This window comes from Nerophis lumbriciformis, linkage group LG02 (assembly GCF_033978685.3).
Source record: "Nerophis lumbriciformis linkage group LG02, RoL_Nlum_v2.1, whole genome shotgun sequence".
Taxonomy (NCBI): domain Eukaryota; kingdom Metazoa; phylum Chordata; class Actinopteri; order Syngnathiformes; family Syngnathidae; genus Nerophis; species Nerophis lumbriciformis.
The window spans coordinates 16,575,921-16,598,242 of record NC_084549.2 but is presented as its reverse complement, the minus strand read 5'-3'; the positions used below and the strand labels follow the sequence as shown (position 1 = coordinate 16,598,242).

At 39.4% G+C, this 22,322-nt stretch overlaps 1 protein-coding gene across 3 annotated transcripts in view; it reads left to right on the top strand.

Moving 5' to 3' along the window:
- The first annotated feature begins 6,863 nt into the window (after positions 1-6,863).
- The window catches only part of LOC133594592 (ligand-dependent corepressor), a 46,079-nt gene continuing 30,620 nt past the window's right edge, over positions 6,864-22,322 (top strand). Inside the window, exon 1 of one of the 3 annotated variants that reach the window (XM_061947532.1) lies at positions 6,864-7,031. In XM_061947532.1, the coding sequence (XP_061803516.1) occupies positions 6,965-7,031 (67 nt within the window). In that variant the 5' untranslated portion in view covers positions 6,864-6,964. Of the gene's footprint in view, positions 7,036-22,322 lie in introns of all 3 variants that reach the window. The other 2 variants (XM_061947453.1, XM_061947608.1) reach the window with 2 other exon arrangements.

Here is a 22,322-nt window from a genome sequence, read left to right as displayed (position 1 = left end):
TCGGTTGCCAAATCTGGTTGTCGGGAGATGGAACGTCACCTCTATGGCGGGGAAGGAGCCTGAGCTTGTGCGTGAGATCGAGAGATACCGTCTCGATATAGTCGGGCTCACCTCAACGCACAGCATAGGCTCTGGAACCAAACTCCTTGAGAGGGGTTGGACTTTGCTTTATGCTGGAGTTGCCGCGGGGGATAGGCAGCGAGCCGGTGTGGGCTTATTATTAGCTCCCGGGCTTGGCGCCTGTGTGTTGGAGTCATCCCCGGTGAACGAGAGGGTTATTTCCCTGCACCTTTGGGTCGGGGACGGGCTCTGACTGTGGTTTGCATGTATGCCCCAAATGGCAGTTCAGAGTACCCAGCCTTCGAGGGGACCATAGAGGGAGTGCTGCAAGGCGTCCCCGCCGGGGTCTCAGTTGTTCTACCGGGTGACTTTAACGCCCACGTTGGTAGTGACAGCAAAAACTGGAGGGGCGTGATTGGAAGGAGTGGCCTCCCTGATCTGAATCAGAGTGATTTTCTGTTATTGGACTTCTGTGCTAGCCACAGTTTGTCCATAACAAACACCATGTTCAAGCATAAGTGTCGCAGGTCGATGATCGACTTTGTAGTCGTTTTATCAGATATGCGACCGCATGTCTTGGACACTCGGGTGAAGAGAGCGGTCAGAACCTGTGGTGAGTTGAATCAGGTGGCGGGGAAGGATGCCGGACAGACCCGGCAGGTCCAAACATTTAGTGAGGGTAAGCTGGGATCGTTTGGCAGAGACCCCCGTCCGGCAGATCTTAATTCGCACCTCCGGCAGAGCTTCAACTGCATTCCTAGAGAGGTGGGGGGGATTGAGTCCGAATGGGCCGTGTTCCGTACCTCTTTTGCTGCTGCTGCCGATCAGAGCTGTGGTCGCAAGGTAGTTGGTAGCTGTCATGGCGGAAACCCCTGATCTCGGTGGCGGACACCAGAGGTAAAGGGGGCCGTCAAGCTGAAGAAGGAGTCGTACCGAGCATGGCTTGCTTTTGGGACTCCCAAAGCAGCTGACAGGTACCGACAGGCCAAGCGGAAGCAAAAACTCGGGCGTGGGAAGAGTTCAGGGAGATCATGGAGCAGGATTTTCGGTCGGCCTCAAAGGGATTCTGGCAAACCATCCGACGCCTCAGGAGGGGGAAGCAAAGCCCTGTCCACACTGTGTATAGTGGGGGAGGAAACCTGCTGACCACTACTGGGGATATAGTTGGGCGGTGGAAGGAATACTTTGAGTATCTCCTTAATTCTACAGACACACCGTCCGTAGAGGAGGCAGTCTGAGGTCACAAACACGGACATGTCCATCACTGGAGCCGAGGTTGCTGAGGTAATTAAATACCTGCCCATTGGCAAGGCCCCAGCAGAGGACAAGATTGGCCCCGAATACCTCAAGGCTCTGGATGTTGCGGGACTGTCGTGGCTGACACCTCTTCAACATAGCGTAGAAGTCTGGGGGCGGTACCTCTGGATTGGCAGACCGGGATGGTGGTACCCCTTTTCAAGAAGGAGGACCAGAGGGTGTGTTCCAATTACAGAGGGATCACACTTCTCAGCCTCCCTGGTAGTCGAACCTCGGATTCAGGAGGAACAATGTGGTTTTCGTGCTGGTCGTGGAACACAGCACCAGAATGAGGAGGGGGTTTGGGAGTTTGCTCAACCAGTCCACATGTGTTTTGTGGATTTGGAAAATGCATTCGATCGTGTGCTCCAGGATTATGGGATCCAGGGTCCGTTGCTACGGGCTATTTGGTCCCTGTACAATTGGACCAGGAGTCTGTTTCGTATTGCCGGCAATAAGTCAGACATGTTTGCTGTGGACGTTGGACTCCGCTAGGGCTGCCCTTTGTCACCAGTCCTGTTCATGGTCTTAATGGACAGACTTTCTAGGCGGATTCAGGGTGTGGGTGGTTTCCAGTTTGGTAGCCAGAGGATCGCATCTCTGCTTTTTGCAGATGATGTGGAACTAAAGGCCTGTAGAACTAAAGGAGGTGGTCGAGGACAGGGAAGTTTGGGCATCTCTGCTTAGATTGCAGCGGAACTCGGATAAGCGGCAGAAAAAAGGATGGATGAATGGAAATAATCTTTACGACCATCTCTCGTTTATAGCTGTTAATTGGTTCCGGATATGACCGCAATAAATACATTTCCTCGAAGTAGGAATCATTATTTGTAAATCTAATATTTTCAAAACTACAGCATAAAACCCGTTTATGACCTTCTAAATATGTGTTTTTAACATAATGAGAGCCATCTAGACATTAATTAACACACTTTAGTTACTTTTAGACTTCGACTTCGACTTAGACAAACGTTATTGATCCACAAGGGAAATTGTTCCACACAGTAGCTCAGTTACAAAGGATAGAAAGGATAATGCACACAAGGGCACAAAAAGAGGGCGAAAACATAAGGTATAAAGTAGACAAAAAATTTACCATAGTAGCAATGTAAAATATAACATATATATATATAATATTTACATATTATATATACAGTATATAATACATACTGATATATTATATTATTATATTGTATTATATTTTTATATAATACATACAATATATAACAAATCCCAATGACCATGTACAATATTACAGTATATGTAACAGCTGCAGCAAAAAAAGGGCAGCATAAAATAGAGAGTAGATCCAGCAGAAAATATACATTTTACACTCTTTTAATCCAATATAGTCATGCTGCCTGATGCTGAGCAATCGGTGGACACGATACTAAACAGCACACTCTGATTTCTTTGCTCATCTGGTGGCCAAAACTACTGTAGTTTGTTCATTTGGCCATTTTGTGTTTGAAAATGCTTCATTTAGGGCAAAAATGTTCATCAAAATTGAATATGCACTTAAAAAAAAAAAAAAAAAAAAAAAAAATATATATATATATATATATATATATATATATATATATATGCCATTTGTGAAGCCACAATTTATAAAGCAACTGTACATGGAATTCATTAGATTATTTGGAATTTATAAAAAAAGAAAGATTTTTTGCTTTGGTAATTGTCATGACTTGGACTATGGCTTGGTTTGTTCTCCCGAGGTGCAAGTGAATTGGACTGGTCATGGCGTGAAGGTAAATACATGATTTATTTAACACTATAACTACAAAGAAAGGATCAAACAAAAGGCGCGCACAGGGGCGGAGGTACAAAACTAGACTCTAAACACAAAACTTGCACATTGGCAGAAACTATGAACAATTAAACAAAACACTAACTGTGGCATGAATCGAAACAAAACTTACTTGACATGGCATGAAGTGCGCAGAGGTACATAGAGTGTGACAGGGGTAAGAATGCGGGGATGTCGTCAGGACGAACAACAGAAAATGAAAAGCTTAAATAACACAGACATATGATTAACGAAAACAGGTGCGTGACTCAAAACGTGAAACAGGTGCGTGACGTGACAGGTGAAAACTAATGGTTGCTATGGTGACAAACAAGAGTGCACAATGAGTCCAAACGTGGAACAGGTGAAACTAATGGGTAATCATGCAAACAAGACAAGGGAGTGAAAAGCCAGAAACTAAACAAAACATGACTAAGACAAAAACATGATTACACAGACATGACAGTAATATGTTTTCGCATATGTTGTCATTATCTTTATGCTTTATACATATATGTTTATAATTCAATATGTATTAAGCTCTTATTTTTCTGTTTGTAATAGAATCGCATCTCATATAAATAATATATAATTTTTTTTTATAATAAATTAATACAATTAAATTGCATTAAAAAAAAAGCCAACCTCACTGGTCCACGTCTTAAATGATGTCCCTAAACACATCTTCACTATAGTCATTGCCTTTGGTTTCACATAGTATTCAGATCTGTGGGGAGCAATTATTCCAGAAAGCGACTTGGTTCTGATTAAGTCACGCTTTATTATGGTTGTGTAATGAGTCTGTGTAAAGATGATAAGAGAATGATGAACGAGCTCATGCACACCGCTGTTATAACCTCTTTGATACCAATAATAATGAATACAATTAATTGTTGTTGGACAAAAAAATATAGTTTTAAACTCTGTCCTGTGCTGAGTAATAGTAAATCTGATGCCATAATGTATTAGTCAAAATAACATCATACATGGTACACGTTTCGCCGTTGCCAGTTTATTTTGCCAGTGATGGCAACGAGGGAAAGTGTAATGATAACTACATACTTGGAAATAGACCCTTTGGCACTACTTTTACACCAAGGGATTTATCACACGTATCCAGTGACTTGTATACATGCAACTTCTCTCTTGTGTATATACTGGATTTTGCCACCAAATATGTAAATACAGTCATCCCTCGCCACATCACGCTTCAAAAATTGCAGCTTCATCACATTTCAGGTGTTTTTCTTTCATTTTAGCATATTCTACAACATATTTTGTCCTACATTTAGCATTTTCTATTGTTAAAATTGCAAAATGAACTAAAAATATCAATATTATAGTAGTATTGGCCACTGGATGAGCCCGAACCAATCAGATTGCGCTGTTCAGTATCGTGGCCACTGATTGGCTCAACCTCAAGCAGTACTACTATACTAGATTAAAAATAATCTAAAGGTGACAGGGTGTTTATTCATGTCTAGAGGGCACTTTTAAGGTTGAAATATGTATTTAGCAGGTAGTAAACACTTGTGTTATGCTCTCGCTATGAAAATATTTGATTTGTAATGATGAATGATTCCTATTTCACGTGAATTAATTTATCGTGATACCTTGTTGCTAATCCATATTTTGCATATTTCTAACTCCACCATACTTCCGGGACAAAATTGTGTGGCATTATTGGCTTTAGTTTAACAAAAAACCTTACGGTACATTAAACATATGTTTCTTATTGCAATCGAAAAACAATTTTGTCCTTAAATAAAATAGTGAACATACTAGACAACTTGTCTTTTAGTAGTAAGTAAGCAAACAAAGGCTTCTAATTTGTCTGCTGACGTATGCAGTAACATCTATTATTTTGTCAACATTATGAGGGACAAGCTGTAAAAATGTATTATTAATCCACTTGTTCATTTACTGTTAATATAATATAATATTATATATCTGTATATATAATATACTGTACACATATTATGTATATATTCGTATATATGTTATATTTTATATCGCTATATTTAGTCTATTTATGCCTGCATTGTCCTTTCCATCCTTACACTTTCCATCATTGTAACTTAGCTACTGTGTTGAACAATTTCCCTTGTGGATCATTACAGTTTGTCTAAGTCTAAGTCTAAGTCCAAAATATCTGCTTACTTTCTCTTTTAACATGTTTTATCTACACTTCTGTTAAAATGTAATAATCACTTATTCTTCTGTTGTTTGGATACTTTACATTAGTTTTGGATGACACCACAAATTTAGGTATCAATCCGATACCAAGTAGTTACAGGATCATACATTGGTCATATTCAAAGTCCTCATGTGTCCAGGAACATATTTTTTGATTTTTTAAACATAATATACATTTTAGAAAAAGGAAAAAAGATTTTGTGATGATAAAAAATATAGACTAGATACGCTATTGTACTTGGTATCATTACAGTGGATGTCAGGTGTAGATCCACCCATGGCATTTGTTTACATTCAGGGTGCTAGCTTGCTGTTAGCGGTTAGCCTAACCGCTAACATATAGCCCGGCAAGAAATCTGCGTTCAAAGAACTCCGTCTTATTAGTGATTCCCAGAGCCCAAAAAAAGTCTGCAGGCTATAGAGCGTTTTCTATTCGAGCTCCAGTACTATGGAATGCCCTCCCGGTAACAGTTAGAGATGCTACCTCAGTAGAAGCATTTAAGTTCCATCTTAAAACTCATTTGTATACTTTAGCCTTTAAATAGACCCCCTTTTTAGACCAGTTGATCTGCCGTTTCTTTTCTTTTCTTTTCTCCTCTGCCCCCCTCTCTCTTGTGGAGGAGGGGGGGACATACAGGTCCGGTGGCCATGGATGAAGTGCGGCTGTCCAGAGTCGGGACCCGGGGGGGACCGCTCGCCTGTGCATCGGTTGGGGACATCTCTGCGCTGCCCAGTTCATTTCACAATCCTTTATTGTTCAACATCCTGTCACATGTTACTAACAAGCATGATTTTACAAAAAAATGCATGTTTTTTGTTTTTTTTTGTTTTTTTTGTTTTGATCCTGTAGATAGGTCATAATATCTTCAGCAGCTCGGGATGGTTTCCTGCTGGCCCCACTATGGACTGGACTCTCACTATTATGTTAGATCCACTATGGACTGGACTTCCACAATACTATATCAGACCCACTCGACATCCATTGCTTTCGGTCTCCCCTAGAGGGGGGGGAGGCCCACATATTGCGGTCCTCTCCAAGGTTTCTCATAGTCATTCACACCGACGTCCCACTGGGGTGAGTTTTCCTTGCCCTTATGTGGGCTCTGTACCGCGGATGTCGTTGTGGCTTGTGCAGCCCTTTGAGACACTTGTGATTTAGGGCTATATAAATAAACATTGATTGATTGATTGATTGATAGAAAGTCATCACTGTTTGCCTTCAGTAACATGGTCCACAATATTTTTACATGTGTACGACAGTAAGTAATGTTAAAATATTACTTAAAACATAGCATGTATTGCTAGTAAAGTATTTCAATTGTAAACACTGGACTTACAATTATTCATAAACCATACTTAGGGTAATATAATCGAATATAAAATGTCTCCAAAGATACTAAAATATCAAAAAAACAATGGAGCAACCACCTAATTGCATATTTTATATATTTTTTTAGTCATTAAATGATAATATAACGGAGTAGTTGAACACTAGAAGGGCTTTCCCCCTCCAACACGGGCGACGCGCGCGTTCACGTGCCCATCGCTTCCTCTTGCCGTGCGGGTGCCCGCCGCGGGAGAAGAAAGACAGAAAATGGCGAGTCAGTGTAAAAGGCAGCAATGCTCCATCGACAGGCGCGGCTTTCGACAGGAACTGGACTCTTGGCGGCACAAACTCATCCACTGTGTAGGTAAGAACCGAGACAGCCGCTGAACGTCCATTTTAACGTGCTGAGCGAGTGTAAATAATCAGCTATTACCAAACTCACTTCGGGGCATCTCCAAGCCGGGGACTTTTTTTTTTTGTCCTTTGTGGTCGATAGTTGATTGTTACTGCTCGTTTAAACTCACTGGTGCGGTTCTTTTGTTGCCATTTTAGCGTTGACGAAAGGATTTAAACACTTTTGCTAGCGCCGAGTGCAACGCTATAGTTTGTTTAAAGGGCACCGTCTTAAAGGGAGTGTCAGGATTATCGGCCAAGCGGTACACTCCTTTTTTTTTTTTTTTAAGAAGAAATGCTCTTTCTCGTGGGTTAATACATTATACATGTTAATATGGTGATGTTTCTTTTGTGTGTGTGTGTGTGTTGATTAGTAGAAAAACATTTTAATTTTGCATCAATTTATTCCTTCATGTACGACCACAAGGAGGAAGTGAGTGGGGGAGCTTCCGCTTTGGGCCAACCTAGCTAAACACCCCCCCTGCAGACTTGTTTGTTTTGTGTTGCATGGACTATATAGTGGTAATCATCTAACTTTACAAGCGTGCACACGTTGTGGATACATGTGAAGGTTCCACTTGAGAAAAGTTAAGAATTAGAGAATTTACGAGTTCTTTCACACTGGAAAGGAAAGATAGATCGATCAATCAATCAATCAACCAATGTTTATTTATATAGCCCTAAATCACAAGTGTCTCAAAGGGCTGCACAAGCCACAACGACATCCTCGGTACAGAGCCCACATAAGGGCGAGGAAAAACTCACCCCAGTGGGACGTCTATGTGAATGACTATGAGAAACCTTGGAGAGGACCGCATATGTGGGTAACCCCCCCCCTCTAGGGGAGACCGAATGCAATGTATGTCGAGTGGATCTGACATAATATTGTGAGAGTACAGTCCATAGTGGATCCAACATAATAGTAGGAGTCCAGTCCATAGTGGGGTCAGCAGGAAACCATCCCGAGCGGAGACGGGTCAGCAGCGCAGAGATGTTCCCAACCGATACACAGGCGAGCGGTCCACCCCGGGTCCCGACTCTGGACAGCCAGCACTTCATCCATGGCCACCGGACCTGTGTCCACAAGGAATAGGGGGAACAGAGGAGAAAAGAAAAGAAACGGCAGATCAACTGGTCGAAAAAGGGGGTCTATTTAAAGGCTAGAGTATACAAATGAGTTTTAAGATGGGACTTAAATGCTTCTACTGAGGTAGCATTTTTAACTGTTACCGGGAGGGCATTCCATAGTACTGGAGCCCGAATAGAAAACGCTCTATAGCCCGCAGACTTTTTTTGGGCTCTGGGAATCACTAATAAGCCAGAGTTCTTTGAACGCAGATTTCTTGCCGGGACATATGGTACAATACAATCGGCAAGATAGGCTGGAGCTAGACCGTGTAGTATTTTATACGTAAGTAGTAAAACCTTAAAGTCACATCTTACGTGCACAGGAAGCCAGTGCAGGTGAGCCAGTATAGGCGTAATATGATCAAACTTTCTTGTTCTTGTCAAAAGTCTAGCAGCCGCATTTTGTACCAACTGTAATCTTTTAATGCTAGACATAGGGAGACCCGAAAATAATACGTTACAGTAATCGAGACGAGACGTAACGAACGCATGAATAATGATCTCAGCGTCGCTAGTGGACAAAATGGAACGAATTTTAGCGATATTACGGAGATGAAAGAAGGCCGTTTTAGTAACACTCTTAATGTGTGACTCAAAGGAGAGAGTTGGGTCGAAGATAATACCCAGATTTTTTACCGAGTCGCCCTGTGTAATTGTTTGGTTGTCAAATGTTAAGGTGGTATTATTAAATAAATGTCGGTGTCTAGCAGGACCGATAATCAGCATTTCCGTTTTCTTGGCGTTGAGTTGCAAGAAGTTAGCGGACATCCATTGTTTAATTTCATTAAGACACGCCTCCAGCTGACTACAATCCGGCGTGTTGGTCAGCTTTAGGGGCATGTAGAGTTGGGTGTCATCAGCATAACAGTGAAAGCTAACACCGTATTTGCGTATGATGTCGCCTAGCGGCAGCATGTAAATACTAAAGAGTGCAGGGCCAAGAACCGAACCCTGAGGCACTCCGCATGTTACCTTAACATAGTCCGAGGTCACATTGTTATGGGAGACGCACTGCATCCTGTCAGTAAGATAAGAGTTAAACCACGACAAGGCTAAGTAGTACTTTATTGATTCCTTCAGGAGAGTTCCCTTAGGAAAATTAAAATTCCTGCAGTGTACAGAATTGAGATGGAAATTAAAAAGTAAATAATGGAGGTAGGGCTGGGCGATATGACCTTTTTTTAATATCTCGATATTATTAGGCCATATCGCGGTACACGATATATATCTCGATATTTTTGCCATAGCCTTGAATGAACACTTGATGCATATAATCACAGCAGTATGATGATTCTATGTGTCTACATTAAAAATTTCTTCTTCATACTGCATTAATATATGCTCATTTTAAACTTTCATGCAGAGCGGGAAATCACAACTAAGTGAATTGACCGACACTGTATTTATTAAACAGTTATTAAGCAGTGGCACAAACATTCATGTCATTTCCAAAACAGAAAGTGCAAAATTGTCAGTCATTTTAAAACAAGCTATTAGTGCACTTTTGTGCATGATGTCTCTTAAGATGACACATCAAAACAACACTAAATTAAAGTGCACTTTTTGTACAGAACGCCACTCCAATAGTTTAAAACAAATAAAGCGCACTTTTGTGCATGATGACACACAAGATATTTCAATAAGTGTCACATAAAAATGAGCTGCTTAATAGGAAATCAAATTGTGTACGTCCTTTGCTATGTGGTAGGTTCCTGCGGACGTTATCTCTTTTGTTGTTGACTATTTTTTTCATACGGTGTTGATTTGGAAATGTTTGCCTCGGCATTTTGATGGTGTGGGCGTGTGGCACTGAACGGAGATGTTGACATGCGGTGTAAGCATGTCAACATACATTCTCTAGCAGGTGACTTTTCAAATGATGCTACATATTAGCAGTGATGCTACTTTTTGTAGCAACACTTTTTCCCCACACTTGACAAATTACGGTTGTCTGTTCGACATATTCCCACTTAAAGCCAAACCACCGGCAGACGATGGACTCCGTGCTGTTTTTCTTGGGAATTAATTCTTCCTTCATTTGTTACCAGATTCCCACCTTCTTTCTCTCGTATTACTGCTCGCACCACAGCTAACTTTAGCCATGCTGCTACCTCTCTGCTGCGCGATGGCGTATACGTATGTGACGTATGACGTGACAGTATGTGATGTGTGTAAGAAGGTGCGCTCGCTGTTTGTGAGAAGGACAGACAAGAAAGAGTGGGAAGAGCCTGCAGTGTACCGGTAATGTCCACAGCTAAAAGCAACTGCGTGAGAACGTATACTCGAATATCACGATATAGTCATTTTCTATATCGCACAGACAAACCCGCGATATATCGCCCAGCCCTAAATGGAGGTATAAATGGGGAAAAAAAAGAAGAAAATATAAGAATACAAATAAAAAGTAACAATAAGAATACAAATATAACAGTAAAGATAAGAATATAACAAGAGAAACTAGGCAGTATTTTTTTTGAAATGTAGAAAATTGGCAATACTGTCGATTATATGAAATATGTGATGTGTATATTGCACCTTTTTAAAATGTATTGCACTGTTATTGCTGTTTATCGCACTGTTTTGTTGTCGCAGTTTATTTCAGTATTGTAATTCCATTGCGTCTCCTGTCATCCTCGTATCCCCCCTCCCCCCCAGAGAGGAGTTGTACAGTCTGATGGCGTGTGTGGGACAAAGGACTTTTTTTTGTCTATTAGTCCTGCACCTGGGATGAAGCAGTCTTGTACTGAACAGGCTCCTCTGGCTACTGATAACGGAAGGCAGAGGGTGACTGGCATCATCCATGATGCTCAGTAGTTTTTCCCACAGTCCTCTTCTCTGCCATCGTCACTAGAGAGTCCAGTTTATGCTCGTAATCTGTTCCGAAAGGTCAAATGAAGGCTGCTTTTCTTTTCCCTCATAAGAAATACAATTCATATGTTGTAGAAACCCTCAAATATTAACACTAAATACATTTTCTGCAACACATCGTAGTTTTACATGCACAAATCATTTCAAAATAATAAAATGATGAAGAAAATTGATGAAATAACATTTTCAGGGGACCTATTATGAAAAAAAAAAAAATTTGACTTACGAATGTTGCTGCAATGTCGGATACTCGTGTTAAGCATTGCCAAACATCAATCATAAGGTTCATGCGTTTTGGAGTGAACTTGCCTGTTTGGATGCCCCTGTTTGTGGGGTTTTGCAGTCTGTCTACGTTGTGACGTCACAGCAAAGTGGACGTACTTATTTGGGGTGTTAATACATCTTTTTTTTGTGTGTGTGTTAATTAGTAGAAAAACATTTTACTTTGGCATCAATTTCTTCCTTCATGTATGACCACAAGGAGGAAGTGAGTGGGGGAGCTTCCGCTTTGGGCCAACCTAGCTAAACACCCCCCCTGCAGACTTACTACTAGAATAATCAACGGTTTGTTTTGTGTTGCATGGATTATATAGTGGTAATCATGTCGGAACCAAACTTTACAAGCGTGCACACATTGTGGATACATGTGAAGGTTCCACTTGGAAAAATTAAGAATTAGAGAATGTATGAGTTCTTTCACACTGGAAGAGAAGCTACATTTTTTGTTAGTAATCTGTTCCAAAAGGTCAAATTAAGGCTGATTTTTTTTCTTCCTAAGCGGTAGAAAATGGATTGATGGATGGAAATACAATTAATATGTAGTAGAGACCATAGGCGCCGATCCCGTGGGTGCTTCTGGTCCCTTTCATATCCAGTGTTGTGGTATTTCAATTAACTGGAATCCAGTGTGCTGTGGAGCCCTATTGTAGTGAATCACACCTGAGCCATCATAAATTAATCAAATCTTTAATGGACACGTTGAAGTACACAATTTGACTAAGAACATTTTACAACAATCAATCTCGGGATCTAGATATCTAGTCAGGACACTCCTCACTCTTTTGCCTTCACCTTCACCTTCATTGTCCATTTGTTTTTGGTGACTTTATATACTCTGGACCTAGACGTTGAGTCCGCGACATACTTCCTGTGTGGGGTGCGGTCTTTTTGGCGTCACTTCTTCTCCGAACTCAGTTTGTAAACAATCAATAAGTCCATACAAAGCTAAGAGCTGGAGATTCAAGAAATACACGGCGCACTTACCCGTGTAAAAAGATTGTCCGAGGAGGGGGACCTTAAACGATAGTTTAGTGTGGCTGAAACGCGGCTTAGGCTAAATAATTAATCGTTTAAGGGGTTATCCGGCTTAGTGTAGACATAGCCTCAGAAAAGTAGCGTCAGATTTACCGCCCGTCCGAGCACCCACTGGCAGAAATGTAGATCGGCGCCTATGGTAGAGACCCTCAAATATTAACAGTAAATACATTTTTTGCAACACTTCGTAGTTTTACATGCACAAATCATTTCAAAATAATACAAATGATGAAGGAAATTGATTAATTAACATTTTTAGGGGACCTATTATGAAATTATGGCTTATTAGGACTTACAAATGTTGTTACAATGTTGGATACTTTGTGTTAAGCATTGCCAAAACATCAAATCATAAGGTTCATGCATTTTGGCGTGAACTTGCCTGCAGTTTTGGGTGCCCCTGTTTGTGGGGTTTTGCAATCTGGCTACGTTGTGACGTCACAGCGAAGTGGATGTACTTATTTGGGCATTATGTCAAGCTCAAAGCCAGAGGGGGAGGAGCTTTAGAATATGAGCAAAGTACAATAAAAAAGGTAGGATAAAGTATTATTTTCAGCTAATCTTGGAAAGTGCATAATAACATTGACATGCAACATGCAGTGTCATAAATGCTTCTAAAAGTAGCCTTTTTTATGAAGAACTTAATCAATCGGCAAGTGTACCTAATATGGTAATCGGGTACATTTACATAACGTTTATGAAGTTTATTTTCGTATCTGGGGGTAAAAATAGCGGAGACAACTTCCAAGATATATATTTAAACTGTTTACATTTTCACGTTGCTGTTCCTGCTCTGTTAGCACAAGAAATCAACATAAATTTTGATTGGACAGATGACGTGCTCGTTAGATAGACACAATCTTGCTCAATAACCACTGGAACTGAGAAAGTTGGTGAGAAGAAGGAGAAGCAAAGAATGAAATCAGAGAAACAAATCATGAAAGACATGTCCTACCAGTTAGCAGCCTATCTGCCGAGTCAGCCCTGTCGGAGTGTCAGTCCGCTTCACACATGCCACAGCCTGCCTGTGTGGCACGTAGCCACAGACGTCCAAACGACGAACATTTATCCATGCAAATATTGAGAAGTGGCAGATGATGTGTTTGCCGGGTTTTGTTTTCTTCTCAACTAAATGGTTTGGTACACAGACATATACATTACTTGTTAACTCTGACTTCTCCAGTCCGCCACTCAAATACGGCCGTGTGCAACATAAACAACAATTATTTTTGATTTTGTTTACACAACGGAGAAACAGCCCGTGGGAGACATCTACAAAAGTCCACTCTCCAAGGTAAATTCGAAACAATATTATTACATTATTTTATAATACTACTGTAGTTGTTTGTAGTACATGCTATTGTAATGTTTTCAAACAATATTCCCCTATCTGAAAGTTTGTTTTTCTTTTTAAAGAAGTATGTCACAAGTTTATATTGTAGTGCTTTGGGAACAAGAACGCAAAATGTTAAGAGTTTTGAACTCGGTGGTAAAACGCAATGTACAAGGACTGAGTCGTCAACGTATGCGGTCCTTTGTTAGGCCAAACGGAATAGTCTGTTAAGCGCAATGTTTGGCCATATGATAACTGAGGTGGTATGCATAAAGAGGGCCAACATTTCTGCAAACATTTTAATCAAAAAACAAATACTATAAAAAGTAAGTAGGGCGTACAGAAACCGAGGTGCCACTGTAGTTGAGTTCAAGGGTGGACTGGATCACCCGCCTGTACAATTAAAACCACTCCAAACACTCCATGAATCTACCTTTCAAATTGTCTTGTAGTCAGACAATATTTTTGATACATTAAATGCAATTTCTACCTGACATGTTTCGACTGTCATCTGCAGTTTTCTTCAGAAGGGTAACCCGACTACTGGGAAATGTTGCCTATCAGATTTTCTTATAGGCGTGGCCAACCAGCTAGACCTGTCAGGTCTACCTGGTTGACCCCCTCCCCCACCTTGCCGCTTGATGGTTAATGGAGGAGGGAGTCCCAGGTATGTGAGAGCTTGAATGCTCCCTCATCCCAATTGTTGGGCCGCTTATTGGAAAACTTAATCAATTAATTCAATTAATTTGCCTCCTTAATCCATCGTTTGAAATTGGTACTTTCTGTCCCAATGGTATTGGCGTTGTTCCAGTCTATTATGATGATTTGATATGGCAGATTTCAAAATTTCCTTTTCAGATTTTCGTTTAGGCTTAATGTGAATTTTCCAGTTGTTTTTTTTTCACATTCTTTCTGATGTTCTTTCTTTCTCATGTTGAATGTCTTCCCTGCTTCTCCGATGTATGATTTTCGGCATGATTTACACGAGGTTACGTAAATTACATTGCATTTCTTGTCTTGTTTTGTTTTGTCCTTTGGATGTACAAGTAGCGGTCTTGTTTTTGTGTGAAGTTTAAGTGCTGTGTTTATTTTGTGTTTTTTCATTACCCACTGTATTGGTTTTGTTATTCCCCTATTGTATGGTAAGGTTATGGCCTCTTTGTTTTTTATTTCAGGTTTTTCTTTGGTTATCTTCTTTGTTCTCTTTTCTTTGTTTTTTACTTCTTGTTCCCCTTTTTTGATGGCTCAGGTCAGATATTGGCAGTTTTTGAATGCATTTTTAATGTTTCTCTTCCTTTTGTCTCTCTTCTTCTTCCGTTATGATGTTGGCCCGTTAATAGTGTTCTCACGACTGACAGTTTGTGTGTTGCGGGATGTTCGGAAGTCCAGAGTAGATATTGGTCGGTGAGTGTCGGTTTTTGTGAACAGTAATGTTTTGACTGCCGTCATTTTTTGCGGTGAATTTTCATGTCCAGAAAAGTTATTGTGCCGTTTATTTCCTATTCATGTGTGAATTTAAAGTTTCAACCTTATCTTGAGGAGGTCTGTCAGATCCTGTGTGTCCCATTTTTATTTTCTCCAGAATGTCATCCACGTATCTTCTCCAGAAAGTGGGTCTGCAGTGTATGGGTGCTGTGTTGATGGCAGTAGTTTCCAGGTCTTTCTTGAAGAAACGGCTCATTATTGCTGATAAGGGGTCCCCCCTTGTTAATCCCTCTTTTTGTTTGTGTACTATTCCTTTGTATTGAAAGTATGTGGATTTTGCAACAAAATTGAGTATTTGTGTGTATGTCTTCAGGTGTGAGGTTGGTTATTGCTTTTAGAGTCCTGTCTTTTGTAATGCGTTTATTGTCGATGGGCAGTGTGACATCGACTGGGGTTTGGGTGAACCATGAAATGACGTAATGTGAAATAAACATTTTATCTGGTTCCAATCGTATTGTGTCAAGATCTCGTGCGAGTTGTTTTTAATTCTGTGAGGCCACGGAGGGGTTTTATTATTTCAACAAGCGCTTTTGATAAATTACATTTAATGGAACTTATACTGTCTGCTATTGGGTGTAGAGGTCGACTTGACAGGTCTTCCTGGTTGACCCGCCTATAAGAACAGCTGATAAGCAACACGTCACAGTGGTCAGGTGACCCTTCTAAAGATTACAATCATAAACATGTCAGGTGAAAATTCCATCTAATATCTGACTATAAGAAATTTTAAAAAGTCTATAAATAAGAAGACATCTTGAACCTTTTTGAGCACCCCATTGGTCATGAACAGTTCTACTTCCAAACTCCAGACAAAATGATTTGCCAAAACATGCACATACTGTGTTGCTTATGTTTAATCTGACAAATAATCAAAATCAGTTGAAAAACGTGGCGGGCCATTCAGCAAAACTTCTTTGCAGTGGTACAGATGATCTTGTGGACTGACTATTTTTGTAATGATTATACAACTTTGGGAATATCTGTATTTCATGTAGACATCTCATTATTCTGATGTGATTCGATTGTTGCGATACAGTCTTTCCACCTCAATCCAATCAGGTTTGACCATAAACATGATATAACTACAGATGAAACCAGTGGCCTACCGAGCACATCTTCAGTTTTGGGTTTTCTTTTCACCATGTATAACATGCAATTGTTAATTTCACTCTACATTTTATTTCCTAGTTTTGTTTGTAGGCTAAACCTTCTCCCTGTTTACATGCTTGCAACCAACATTACGGACAATAATAAAAGAACAATCTGATGTGATTTGTCATGATGCTTAGAAATATACTCTACCCTATTACATCACTTACCTAAATTGTTAACACAATGCTGGGGGGGATTTATGCCTTGATTAAGTTTATTTCTCATTGTTCCCCAACTATCCGAATGTGGCAGCATTAAGGTTTTTCAAATCGTTTGGTATCCAATTTTGGAGGATGTACAAAATTGTACTCTTTATTTATTATTGGCGGTGTTCTTAGCAGATAAGAGTAATGGATTTTGTGCTTTTATTTCCATCAGCTTAAATTAGTCTGGTCATTCTCCTCTGGCCTTTGACATCAACATTTTCTCTCAGGAAACTGCAGCATGCTGGCTATTTTCTTTTCTTTGGACCATTCTCTGTTAACCGTACATTGTGTGCCAGGAGATCTCATCTGGCAACTTAACATGAATGTGTTGTTGTGTATATTGTAATAATGTAACAATCAACCTAAATAGTAGTGCAAGTCCAAGCTAATACAGCTGCGAACAACTTGTGAGTATAATGTTAAATGACAGAAAATTATAATTTTCTGTCTTCCACCTATTGATTTATAGGAATTATACTGTATATGCCCTAAATGCATCCTCTAATGAAAATTTATATATGTTTAATCCAAAATCTTCATGAAAGTACAGTTTGTATTCCTTTAGACATGGCAACATTCAGTGTGGACTCGAGGTTTAAATAATCCGTCCCATGATTCCGTGGTCAACAATTCCAATGCCCAATACTACACTATGCATCTTTGTTTATCTCTAATGAAGGAAACATCGTCACTGAATTCATTGCAATTGGCAACCGTACATATTTGGCTATTTGAAAATAAGGGCTTTAAACCCCTACTTAAGCCACAGTGGTAAACATTTTTTCACTCCGATGTCTTGTGATGGCTCTGATCTCAAAATGTCACAGTACATCAATCTCATGTAAAGTGGCCACCATGCATTGTGCTTGTCGAAACACAGAAGCCATGTTTAAATAATGCAAACCAGATTTTTTACTCTAGAGGTCAAGTGGTTATTAATAAATAGCTCAGGGAAGACATTTTCATTTAAGAATGTTATTGTTTTTTATTATTTTGGACCGTGAACCCAATAGCAGAGTATAGCGGTCAGGCCAGGACATGTGACTGTCAGAAGAACCTACGTCAAGTCATCCAAAGATTAGAATTACAGTATTTTCAACATATTTACGCTTATATTAGTTGATCTACACTAGGGATGTAATGATAAACAATATCATGATAAACCAAAGTAAAACTTCCTCACATTTAGTATTACCGTTTTAAATTAAATTATCGTAAAAGTGTTATAGATAAACCTTTTGACAAAGTCGCGGACTGGGGACACTGCTCATTTACCCGAGAGATAAGCTAGCGCTTGCTAGTTTAACTGCTAACATAAATTCAAGAGACATTAATCTCTTTCCCCGATTAAATTGATCATATGATGTGTTTTCTAAATTTAAAACACTTCCTTGTGATGTACATAACATGTAATGGTCAAAATGTTGCATAGATTATGTTTTGCAGACTATCTTCAAGTAGCTTTCTGACTGTTTCTTCAAGCTGCGCCGTTTAGTGGGCGGTCTTAATTATGTGCCTCCACTTCAACTGATTATTTTCCCCATCAGCCTTGTTGTAGTTTTTAGCGCTTTCTTACAGAGTCTACTGACAAATATAAGTTCGAAATATTAACTTAGAAATGGCAACAGCGGAGGAGGTATGTGCATGTACGAGCCAGTCTGCCCCCCAACAAGAGGCTAGAGATAAAGAAAGAACTTGTTGACTACGTCGGACTACAATGGCTAACTCGTGCAAAGCTCTTCGAATAACTCAACATTTTAAGTATTAAATAAATGAGTTTAAAAGTCAGCTTACAATGGAGCCTATGGGAGCCGTTCGATTCTGCCTATAAAGCCCTTTAAAAAAACATCCAAACCCCTCCATTTAGGTCTTATATACATGATGTAAGTATATATGTAATGTACTAACAGGCACATTTATGATAATATTTAATATATACATATTTTAATAATTTTAAGCATTAATTTCCAAAACACATCACGTTTGTTTTTTTGTCTTCACAACTGATTTCTGCTCCTGCAGACTTAATGAGAGCCAACAAACATAATAAAACATCACTTACTGTGCAATGTTTAGTGTCATTAGGATGCCGACTGATAGAATATTGTTAAATTAGATGAAAAGGAATATCACTACTACTTGGTTAGTATTCAAGTCACAAAATGTAAACTAAGTATGGTTGGCGCTTTTTTGGATGGTTATTTATTAGGTTTTATGAGTGGAAAAACGGAATAAAGGACCTCCCATTGGCTCCGTTGTAAGCAGACTTTTATTTACGTTTACTTACAAGTTAGAATTTAAAAAAGTTTTAAAGAAAAAAATACATCCGTCGCCATGTCTTTCATAATAATTATGAACAGTAGGCAAGATTCCCCAAAAAAGTGCAGTTCCCCTTTAAGGCCACAGTACGATATTATTGTGATATTATTAAAAAAATGGTAAAAAGGCCATAGTGTTTAAAATAAAGTGGCAGCAATGTTTAGGATAAACACCTACTGTAATTGAACACAAATGCTCAAACGTTCTAATCATATTCATTTTTTTTTTAGTATTTTTAAGTGCAAATAATTGTGTAGGAACATCCACTGGTTCAAGCAAATATTGGAAAAAAAAAACTTACTGTTGAGTGTCTTTAAACTGACAATGTACACATCTAGTTCAACAAGTGTAAAACATAAAAATTTAAGAAAACAATTTTTCTTACCTACTGCGAACACACTTCTCCCGTATGTTTCCTCTTTTTCTCCCCTTTACAGCGTCCCAAGCTTGCCGGTCCGTGCTGCGCCGAGGATTTTGGGAGCTGTAGTTTTATTTTCATACAGACCGATGCAAAAGTGCTAGAAAAAACTAGCCTCACCAAGTTTTCTTTTGATACAGTTGCACGTCACGGAATTATTGTGAGGATTTTGAAACTGCAATACCGCAGTGTCTACTATAGAGCCCAAAAACGCACGCATTTTTGCAATGCATTGTAGGGCATGGGTCGCCTTTTTTGTTTGCTAAAGATTTTGTTTACCGTATTTTTCGGATTATAAGTCGCTCCGGTAGTATAGGTCGCACCGGCGGAAAATGCATAATAAAGAAGGAAAAAAACATATATACGTCGCACTCGAGTATTAGTCGCATTTTTGGGGGAAATTTATTTGATAAAATCCAACACCAAGAATAGACATTTGAAAGGCAATTTAAAATAAATAAAGAATAGTGAACAACAGGCTGAATAAGTGTACGTTATATGAGGCATAAATAACCAACTGAGAACGTGCCTGGTATGTTAACGTAACATATTATGGTAAGAGTCATTTAAATAACTATAACATATAGAACATGCTCTACGTTTACCAAACAATCTGTCACTCCTGATCGCTAAATCCGATTAAATCTTCTTCCTCGTTGTCGGTCCTGGTATGCGCTGCTTCCTTTATTTCTGCTGCTCGATCGCCGTTTTCTGCTGCATATTTCACTACGTCCAGCTTGAAATCTGCAGTATATGATTTCCTTTTCGGTGCCATTTTTGTTCAGCACTTCTCAGTTTTTATAAGTTACCGCCAATGTAGAAATGATCCATTTTAATAGCTACAGACATAGTACCAGTTAGCATCCCATGACCCACAATGCACTTCCATACCTGCCAACTACTCCGGTTTTCCCGTAATTAGTACGGTTTTCATCAACCTATTCCGGGTTACGGTTGCAGTGATAAAAAATACGTTTTTTCATTAATTAAAAAAAAAAAAAAAGGTTGAAAACTACGCGAATTGCACCTTGTGCAGACAAGATTTTTCGATCAGACACGGAGGAATTAGCGATGTAAAAGACCACGTTGGGACAAAAAAACACAAGTCTAATGCCGTTGCTAGCGATACAAGTGGAAAACTTTCAACGTTTTTCGTCGCCCAAACAGATTCTTTGGATGTGATGAATGCCGAAGTTTTATTTACGGAGGCAATAATTGAGCATGGACTTCCAATCGCACTGGCTGATCACATGGGACAGTTAAATGTTTGTAATGCAACCTTTAAAAATCATTACGCGGTGATCGCGGTCCCAAAAATAAACTTTTCTTGCATGATAATGTCCAGAAAAACTCACTTTATATTACTATAGAGTCCTTTTAACGAATGAGTTTGATGGTTTATCACAAACCTTAAATGAAAGAAGTCCTTTGTTCTCCTGCACCATGCATGCGCTTTGGCCTTGCTTCGTGTTTGGTGCGCAATCCTGTCGGCTGTATTTCACAGCACGTCTTTGACAACTTGAAGTGGCATAAAACATTTAAAACAAAGGGGTTATAGGAACAATCACTTTCAGTGTTTTATGCCACTTCAAGTTGTCAAAGACGGTATGCTGGTGCCCGACTGCCACAAGTGGAACAAACATTTGAAACAAAGGGGTTATAGGAACAATCACTTTCAGTGTTTTATGCCACTTCAAGTAAACTTATCATAAAGTTACCATATCATTTTTGCAGTATGATCAATCTGATAGAATAAATTTGGATGTTATCTATTGGAATTGTTTAGTACTGTTATACTGTTAAAAGTGTTTATACTATTTATGCTTTCAAGTCCAAGTTGAAGAAATCTTGTTAAATGTTGACAGCATAACTACCAAAATACAGAAGTATGTCCTTAATATTTTTGCAGTGCTATTTCTGTTGAAAAGTTAAAATGATTACATTAGAGATGTGATGTGCCACTTTTCAAGTGTCTGATGGCTTAAATTAATTTTCATTAATTTTTCATATTTTGAATTATTTTGAAAGGCTTACAAAAAAACTACATTTGAATTGTAATTCCATGCTATTGACAGGACTATTAATTTTAATGAAGTTAGCTTTCCATGTTTACAGTATGATAATTGTGATAGAAATGTGAATTTTAGGCACAGAATTTTTTTTACAATTGAACAAGGCAGTAGATTATACAAGCTTGGACAGAAAGTTAATAATGACACCAATTTTTTTTTTAATGGAATTGTTTAGTACTGTTTTACCATTTGTTTACTGTAAAAAGTGTTCATACTGTTTATACTTTCAATTAACAAATTGAAGTCTTGTGAAAGGTTGACAGGATAACTGGCACTAACTGTCAAAATAATTTCAAACTATTGAAGTTAAAAAGTTAAAAAAAAAGTTAAAGTACCAATGATTGTCACACACACACTAGGTGTGGCGAAATTATTCTCCGCATTTGACCCATCACCCTTGATCACCCCCTGGGAGGTGAGGGGAGCAGTGGGCAGCAGCGGTGGCCGCACCCGGGAATCATTTTTGGTGATTTAACCCCCAATTCCAACCCTTGATGCTGAGTGACAAGCAGGGAGGAAATGGGTCCCATTTTTATAGTCTTTGGTATGACTCGGCCGGGGTTTGAACCCACAACCTACCGATCTCAGGGCGGACACTCTAACCACTAGGCCACTGAGTCGGTTAGCTTAGCTTACAGTTAGCTTACAGTTAGCTTACAGAATAAACATGTCAATCAACCCATATGATTTTTGCTGTAATATTTTTGTTTTGAAAAGTCACTGTGACTGATAGAAAAGTGATGGTTTTAGCAACATTTTAACCTGTCTGAATGCTAATAATCATTTTGCGTCGGGGGGCGAAGCCCTGAACCCTCCACCAGGACTTTGTCCTGGACCTACCGGGGCCTGCGGCCCTTGGACCCTGGCTACTAGGTTTTTCTGATTTCAAAAGTTGGCAGGTATGCACTTCTGCCATGACGCACAATGCACTGCTGCCATAACCCGCCCCCGCCGAATTCTTAT